The following is a 9,227-nucleotide window of genomic DNA, read 5'->3' on the forward strand; positions in this document are numbered from 1 at the left end:
ATAGCAGGAACTATCGAGATTAATTTATAAATGTTCAGCATCAGATCACACAGCTGCTGGGTGGGTCCAGTGGCAGCAGGCAGGCAGATCGAAAAACGGAAAAACATCTTTTAACTACATAGTCTCTTTTAAGAGGGGACCCAAATCTGTTGTGAAAAGCTGAAAGTTTCAGATATTTGTAGGAAACAATTTATTTTCAAAATGGGATAGGGAAACACCATATTTCAGGAAGAAGGCACAGAGCAATCAGAATGGCGAGTTTTTAATTTATGTGAATACTTTTGCTTTTTTTCACTACTTTAATTAGCCATTGCTGTCTGATTCAGAGTCATTCAATATCTCATGTACACTACGGTTTCCCAAAAGTTCAACATTTACATAAATCTCGTCGGTCTTGTTTATTGTGATAAATAACACTGCCGTTTTTGTTTTTAAGTTCCTGGTGTATGGATATCTGCCAGTGATTTGTCCGTTTTTGAAAAAAAAAAGTGCCGACCCATGGTGGTATCAACACCACCATGTGACCTATTTTGACCAATCAAGATAGAGTATTTAAACACCCATTTTATAAAACGATTTGATCCATTTTTATATTTGTGTTACCTAAAGACTCAAAGTTAAGGTGAAACAATGGTCAGATTTGCACACCATGGCCAGAGACCCAGTCCGTCGTCAATCGATTGGAGAATGAAATCAAGTTATCAGACTCCCAATTAACCCTCCTACAAGCTGGAGACCAAGATGGAAAGGGCACCTATTACAAATACCAGGGGTTCAGACACGAAAGAGCTGGCAGACGGCAACCCTGGCACTATGTGCTGTGACTGAGAGAACACCAGCCCTGCAGTGAAGACCCAGGGGAATCCCTGTAGAATCAATCTCTATATTGAGCTGACCTTATAGCCATATTTTCCTTGCTGTTATATATGTGTTCAGTTTCTGTGCATGTTCATAATCATATTTTACAGTAAATATTTTTGGAACAACCTCCCTCCCTCCCATTTTACATAAATATAATTTATCTGCCGCTTGTGAACAGGTGTGTGGCCAATGCACCTGGGAGAGTCTATTCACTGGCATAATCAGAGATCTGTAACTCGTGATCTTTGCATGTGCTTTGCTTTTCAAATACACAATGCACATCAGTTATGCAGCACAAAGAGTGCTGGGCGAGAGAAGGCAGCAGGTGCTTCTTCAACAGATGGTTTAGTAAAGCACATCCAGCACACCTTACAGGACAAGGAGATAAAGGCTGAGAACATGATAACCAGGGGTTAATTTGTGCTGGATCACAGAAGAGAATTAAAGTTTTCAAACAATAAACCTTATGGGAATATATATACATACACACAATGAAACAGCAAACCCCCTCCCAAAAGAAATAAATTAAAGTGTCCTTAGCAATAACAGCGTTGTCGCTTCTGTTCATCGTACTGGTCAGCCGACCACTGGTATTGTTCAAATTAAAACTGTTAAACCGTGGCTATGCAAACAGCCGTACATGTGAAGATCCTAAACTGGTGGTCCATCTGCATTTGGAATGGGAAGCTCTTCAACTTCCTAGAACTGGAAAGCATTTCTTCTTTTAATTTTGTAAACAAGTTAGCAACAACAAGACACATTAGAAGAAATGTAATATACTTTATTCAGCTGATAATTATGTTTATCATGCTAATTGACAGCCGTTAAAGCACCAACAGAAAATGGCATTATTGTCCAACGTTACTGTAGGAGTATCCCAAGCAGCACCAATTGCATGTACAGAAACATGTAGTTATTTAAAATATAAAAGCATTGATTACCATTTATAAAACTTAATTTGAATGTTATTACATTTATATGGATTACCTGTAAGATAATAGGTTTTTAAATATAAAGTAATAGCTATGGTGACAATTACCAGCAGATTAGTACTATCAAAGGACAAACTTATAAAAAGTAAAAAAATGTAACCATTTACAGCCCCTTTTTTTTTTTTTTTTTTTAAAAGCAAGCCTACACTCTAGGATGAAATGAGCTCTCTGTTAAGCTTTTCAACGGTTACATGTTAACATGGCATTCACTGTTTTCCATTGCCGTTGATAGGACGGCTCTTGTGTGCATCAGACTCGAGGAACGCTTTAATTTTGGGACGTGCAGACAGACGCGCCACATAACTCTTGAGAGCCGGGAACGAGTCGAGACATCCAGGCGACAGGACCTGGTGATTTAGCAGCAGGTCCAGGAGGTTGTAGTCAGCAAATGAAATCTATCAGAGAAGGAGAGAAGATATTAACATTAAAAAGTAGTAACATTCATTCCCTGGCATGGGTGGTAATACAAAATTAGAGCCATCACCATGAACTACGCCCACTGTCATACCTATGCTTTTGTATATTCCCATTAACATGTGCTAAAGATGTCCAAACCAAGTTACAGCAATGTAAAAAGCATTTCTGAGATGCAGCACAGGACACCTCCATTTACCCGCATATTCTGATTCTCTAAGTTGTGCTACAGTTGGTCATTTTCAGGTTTCCTCAGAACTGGATAAACTCCACGGGACATGGAGAAAAATACAGCAGACTTTATAGGGCATTCTATGCTAAAATTACAGACACAGAAAACACTTGTCATAATTAACAAATGTAGAACTTGGAAAAATAAATGGTAGAGCTGTCATCTCCAGTGATTTAATGGATTATAAAGAGGATTACAGGGCTCAGTTAACAGTATGGGTTACTAGCAAGATCACTTATTATTATTTGGCAACTAGATCTTGTTAATTATATCTACTGTTTCAACAAAATGGTCTTCATGTCCTCAACACCAATGTCATTATAAAAGCCTTTTTTGTATTCTATTTAACAAGATTTTAGAAGGATAGAGCAACCAAGATATTAGTTTCCAGTGATTGCACATTGACAAATTAAAGTAAAGAAATGTCTGTTTATTTTCCATCCAGTCTGTTAACAGCAGCCCCCATAATGCACCTGGCCCGATACAACTTCAGCCAAGCGAATACTTGGAGGGTCACTAGCTTGTTTGTCATATTGCAATGTCAACATTAAAATTATTTATTTTCCTCTATTTGGAAAGGGAGTGACAAACGATGCAAAGAAAGTTAAAATTAGGAATTCCAGTTTCAAATGATTTGACCAACCTCCATTATCCGAATCGCTAAAAATAAATAAATCTAAGTTTCATTACCAAATTAGTATTTATTCCAAGTTAACTGATGTTACTTGTCTGTAGACTGGCAGAATGTTAGATTACTATTAATTCTCATTCAATTTATTTATTTTTTTAAATAAAAAGCCAATGTTGGTGTGCCCTCAACATCCAGCTGTGGTATGCGTTTGTTGCCATGTTAAGTATATGATACTCTAATGTATTCTATACTGCCTAGTAGTAAATGTGAAGAATACCCAAAATAAATCTAATGTTTCTGTTTTTATTAAATTTCATTTTGTTGCCACGCAGTAGTTGGGTGGGTTTAAAGCATTCAGAACGAATCGACTATTTTAACTTTTTTGTAAGTTATTTTTTTCACAGGGAAAGAGGTCAAAGCATTCAGAATGAATCGACTATTTTAACTTTTTTGTAGGTTATTTTTTTCACAGGGAAAGGGTTCAAGTCAACATGAATTGAGTAACAATTTCCAGTGGGGGTTTTGTGTTTATTGGATATACATCAATTAAATTTTTTATTTCCTTGAATCAAAGTGTTTTCAAATAACAGTAAATGTTTCACAATTATATAGATACCTGGCCTCCTACTAGAAAGCCTCCTTTATTGTCAGCCAGAATCTTCTCAAACTTAGACAGATCAGCAGGCAGGTTCTCAATATACTTGGCTTTACCATTTTCCTGTAGAGAAGGAATGGGTGTATCAAATGTTAATAAAATTCTAAACTATTACTTGTGAGCTACATCAAGTACCAGACTTTGTAGCAGGTGAGATGAAAATGAAATCACAACTTTAAAAACTTACATAATCCTGGTATATCATTCTAATATATTTTGATCTGATGTCTTCACAAGAGTCATTCATCATATCAATCAGAGCTGCCTGCTTGTCATCTTTTCCATAAAGTCCTGAGAATGACCAATGAAACAAAACAATATATTATACCAAGAGATTGTCCAGAATATGTATAATATTCATTCATACTTGCTGTCCAGATGAAAAGTACTGCGCATACCATGGGCTCGCGCCAAATAGCGCAGAATGGCATTGGACTGGTAAAGTGTGAAGCCACCATCTTCAAATTTCGGCAACTGGCCAAATACCTGAATTAAAAAAACAAACCAAAAAAAAACAACACTCTTGGAATGAAAGAAAAAAAAAATAACAGAACAATGAAAACTAGAACAGAGCCCTCAAATTGCCTAACTTCCCATGGATAACCTAAAAAAAACCAAAACAAACAAAAAAATATCCACAGGTATTGTCTACCACAGATTGATCTTAGAGATTAAACAAATAAAATATAATTTGGCTGAAGGAAGCAGTATTTGTTAGGAAGTCAATATCAATAGCTCCCAAACAAGGACTTGATTCACCGGGGTACATGCATCAGATGTTTTTAAAGTTAGTGCAGCAAAAGTACTGTATTAACGTGATTGTAATGACTACATAGCCTTTAGTCAGACTTGTCAGAACATTAAGTAGGCAGCTTCTATATTTAAATTAAGGCATACACATGTTGCTTTAAGGTCTCCCTTCTTCCACATATCAAAAGTGACGTCAATCTCTTTCCATTCCTGACCCTGGTCAGCCAGTAACACCCTGATTGTCTCACCGCGCCCTGCCAAAACAAACATTCATGTTAGTAGCAGACTATCTCCAGATTCTGAATATTATCATTCAAATGATCACATTTGGACAAGAGGTTTATAGTAAACACTGTAAAATGTATGCCAATTTAGGTTGAATTATTAAGTTGGCGTTACTGTATATTAAACTGGAGTATATTCAATTAATCTAAATGGTGGCAGATCTAAAAAAACAATGCTTCTCTTAGAACGGTGTAGTCGGGAGCCTTAGTTAAGAGACAGAATATGTGTTCCGCCGCACCGGGATTGTTCATGCAATGTCATAATAGGGCAACTGGGAGCAATGTCCAACCTGATCCATGGTACAAAGGGCTGCCTCAGAACGAGGGCACACTGTAAACACTTCAATGAGCACTTCAACAATAAAATTTGCATTTCACGTAAAATACAATTTAAATGGCTTTTGCATTCACATAAAACAAATACTCACCTCTCACAGCAAAGTATGTAAGGACGTATTGTGGCACTAGGAAAAAAAAAGAAATTAAATGTAATTGTCTATATATGGAAACCGAGCACGAAAAAAATACAAACAAAAAAACACACAGGCTGTCCCTATGCAATTTTCATTAATAAAAGGGCAACAGTCTGCACAACTTCCATGAATGTTTGTTTTGTTACTTCCACATCTGATCTTGAATCTTTTCACCAAGCTTTGTACTGAAATAATGTTCTCCTGTATTAAACCACCTTGAGTTAAAGTTTGTTTTTTGAAGCACACTGTAGTGTGGACACTCATCTAAATAAATGATATGATTAGCAACTTTATTCACCCCCCTCCTTTGTTCCACGTACTGCAGAACTGCAGTTTCTAAACCTAGTTTAAGGATAAAAGGCAGCATTGGAAAAGAATGTTGGACTTAAACCATACTAGGATAGACGCTTATATAGTACCACTGAGGTATTCAACTCCCAATCCTCAAAACAGGTTTTACATAAATCGCTAAAAATCAAATCCCCTTTATTACCAAAACAGAATATAGCATTTTGAATTTCCTGCAGTCATTTCCTTACTGTCAAGTGAAAATATGTAAAATTGACTGAATAATATTTGTATTTGACAGCAGTGGTTGGTTGTTTACTGCATGGGATTTTATTTTACCTACACTATTTACAACATGGCTTTTTCAAACACCTCCACCCGCCCAAGCATGTTTAGAAACTAAATAATCGGTCCGATTATTTTCCGATGCAGCCTTCACCCAGTCTAGAAACAAAACACAGATATGTTCTGTAGCAGCAAACACATTTGGGTGCCGTTTGTTTTGTAAGGTACAGTACAATTGTACATTTTTGCATGTACTTTTTCCTTCTGAAAATGCTGATCCCGTTTTATGCTTGTACTTAAAGGTTGAAACGTTCATAAATCAATGGGATTTGGTAGGACTTTTATTACTTCGCAATTTACAGTACTCTTGTCCATATATATTTAATTTAGGCTGCCCACAGTCCACATTGACAGATTCCATGGGGTGGGGGTGAGGGGTCTATGTTGTTTTTGTACATTTAACATGCTTTAACTAGATGACAATATAAAAATTAGTTATCTGCAATAAATTCATCCGATGCTTAATTTTTAAACTATTACTGTTATTTGATATACTGTTACTTTTGGCTTCAGAATTGCTACGGGTCAGTAAAGTAAAGAAAAACAAAAAAGCTCAGTTTATTTTCACTGTGGAAATCAGGTAACCAAAATAAGGCCAGTGTGAGAAACTGAAGCTCTGGTAGAAACTTTGGTCAGACACCAAAATTCTGCCGAACTCGACAAAACTCACAAAATAGTAAACTATATTTAAATATTTTCTCCAGAAAATAAAACTTTAGGTCACATGCATCTTTCATGATGGTTTTTAATTTCTGTATGTTTAATAATGTGTACGGTAACCAGCGAGCCCACGTCTCAAAAGTTGGTTTAACGAAGCCTTTCGATATATTGTAGTTATTTCAGTAATTTAACACGTACATATTGGTGTGCTTATCAGAACATTAAAATACTGTTTTCAAAATTTGAAAATGTGGGTGTACAAATGATAGTACTTTTTTTTTTTACAAGCAAACTCGCAACCGGGCTGTTAGCAACGCTAAAAATGTAACGGATTTGTACTAACAGTAAACACTATCAAACAATAATCATAATACAAAACAACCGTTCTCAGATCGTTGTCTCCCAAGTCAGATACGAACGATTCCTGAACGGCTTTTCTGACCCGAACACATTGTACCCCAAATCAAAAAGTGAGGCGATTCGATCCCGTTTTCCAGCTTCCATGTTGTGTACCTGGGTATCCATCGGTACTTTTTTTTCTCTCGCTGCAGTCACAGCAGCAGATAAACACCTGCTATCCTGCGAACTGTTACTGTGAGACTGGATAGGACGGCAATTAAATGTTGAATCCCCCCCCCCCCCAAAAAAAAAAAAAAAAAACGCTGCTGTTTTATCTGCAAGTCTGGGAAACTGACATTTGTTTCACTTTCATCATGAAGCCAGATTAAGTCTCTTCCACTCCACTCTCGTCTTTTTCATAATTTGTTTCTTTATCATTATTGATTTAAACACTTTACTTTTGGCTTATTGGTGCAGTTGGTTGCTTTAGTTGTGTTAAAAAACAAACAAACAAACAAACAAAAAAACACACACACACTAAAAAATCGCCATGTCGAGAATAAGTATTACCAACTGTACTGCAGTACGTAGTCTCAGATGCTAGCTGTACAACACGTGAGGCGGGAGAGGGAAAGTCCGGAAGAGTTCAAATACGCCTTACCGGGGGTCTGGGGGTTAGGTATGTTTTCAAAAATGGGTTTGTAAATTAGTTTTTTTTTTAGTGAATTAGTTACAGAAGCTAATTATATTTTGGACTAAGCATTAAACAAATACAATTTACTGGCAATGTACAAAATACTTTAAACAACAACTAACCATTTAAAAAAAAAGATTTTTCCAATAACGCAAATATAAGCATTACTCACTTTGACCGAGGTTAAGCCTTTACTGTGCAAATCATTTTTTATCTTATCTTAATGCCCAATTTGGGTCAGTGGGTTATATGAGACAGGTAAACGACTGCAATCAATAGTTCCAAATACTGTAGATAGAAAGCTATTTCTCTAATGCCATATCATCACAGTTACAGTTTCTCATTTTATATCTGTCCCGATTAAAAACGCAAAGCAATTAATAAAATGCATTGGGTTTACTAGGTCAGTTACTACTATTTAAACACTGCAAAAGACGTACAATGTCATAAACTACTCATGTGAAAAACGTTTTCACAGGTCATAATGTTACAAAGTACTCGTGCTAGTTTTGAAAATATCTGTTTGTTAATTACAATGCATTCTGCACTTCAAAAGAAATACACTAATTCCGTCTTACTTCTCTTCGTCCGTGCTTGTTTCCCTCTGAGATCGAAAGAGCAATGTTGGTCTGCAAATGACGCCCCTGATACTGTCTCAGACGTTTCTTATAGCAGCAGATTAAACTCTGCTGAGTCATTCTGATCAACGTGTTTAATACATTATGAAGGCGGGGATTGGACAGGTAGGGGAGGGAATTTGGGTCATTTACTGATATTAAAACGCAGACTACTGTTTGTCTGTTTTAATGTATAAATAGATCTTGATAGTGGAGTCATCATTAAAACCATCTTGCCAATGTGGTGAGGCAATTAAGAAGACAAATATAATGTTAGGCTATATTGCAAAAAGCGTGGAATACACGTCTAGAGAGGTTATGCTAGCTAGATTATACAATGCCCTCGTTTGAACTCGTCTTGCAGTTTTGGTCACTTCAGTATAAAGACATCATTACACTGGAGAAGGTACAGAGAACGGCAACTGGTCTGATCCCAGGACTTAGACATGAACTATGAGGACAGATTAAAATAATGAAATCTCTTGAGCCTAGAAAAAAAAGGAGCAGGGACTTGAAGGTTTTAAAATAATACATGTTAGATACAGTTAAACCAAGACAGTACTTCAAATTTAGCACAGAGAGAAGAACAAGAGGAAATACATGGAGGTTGACTAAAGGTAAATTTAGAACAGAAGGCAGGAAGCACTTTCTTTACACAGAGAATTATAAATGCATGGAATAGCCCACCAGGTGAAGTAGTAGGATCTAAAACACTGGGGACATAAAAAAAAAAAAAAAAAACCCACTAGATTCTGTGCTTTTAAATTAGCCCCCCTCCTCCCCACCCCACCCCATAAGGGGACAAGGCTTGATGTGCAGAATGGCCTTTTCTCATTCTCAGACTTTTTTTTAATGTTATTATGTTTTAAAACCATCAGGATCTCAGCATGTAAAATATTGACAATGTTGACAAATGCTTAACAGCCATTTGTTAATATCTCAAATGTGATTAAATAACTCATGGAGAGCCCAGCTAAACGTGCAGCGTACAC

The 9,227-nt window shown here is 36.4% G+C and overlaps 1 protein-coding gene across 1 annotated transcript; it reads right to left on the bottom strand.

The window, feature by feature from the left end:
* Window positions 1-1,621: 1,621 nt before the first annotated feature.
* LOC121294719 (glutathione S-transferase P-like) lies at window positions 1,622-8,298 on the bottom strand. Its single transcript, XM_041218761.1, has 7 exons — window positions 8,197-8,298; window positions 5,248-5,283; window positions 4,683-4,789; window positions 4,184-4,271; window positions 3,973-4,076; window positions 3,747-3,848; window positions 1,622-2,248 (listed from the first exon to the last, which is right to left on the bottom strand). Coding segments are annotated over exons 1-7 (627 nt in total). The 5' UTR covers window positions 8,198-8,298; the 3' UTR covers window positions 1,622-2,059.
* Between the last annotated feature and the right edge of the window lie 929 nt (window positions 8,299-9,227).

The sequence above is a fragment of the Polyodon spathula genome, chromosome 2 (genome assembly GCF_017654505.1).
Source record: "Polyodon spathula isolate WHYD16114869_AA chromosome 2, ASM1765450v1, whole genome shotgun sequence".
Classification (NCBI taxonomy): Eukaryota; Metazoa; Chordata; class Actinopteri; order Acipenseriformes; family Polyodontidae; genus Polyodon; species Polyodon spathula.

What these genes read in the sequence shown, in the direction of transcription:
- LOC121294719 (XM_041218761.1), bottom strand. An exon ending in TACATACTTTGCTGTGAGAG is followed by an intron (nt 4,790 to 5,247) that starts GTGAGTATTTGT and finishes TTGTTTTGGCAG; the next exon opens with GGCGCGGTGAGACAATCAGG. An exon ending in GCTTTCTAGTAGGAGGCCAG is followed by an intron (nt 2,249 to 3,746) that starts GTATCTATATAA and finishes CTTCTCTGATAG; the next exon opens with ATTTCATTTGCTGACTACAA.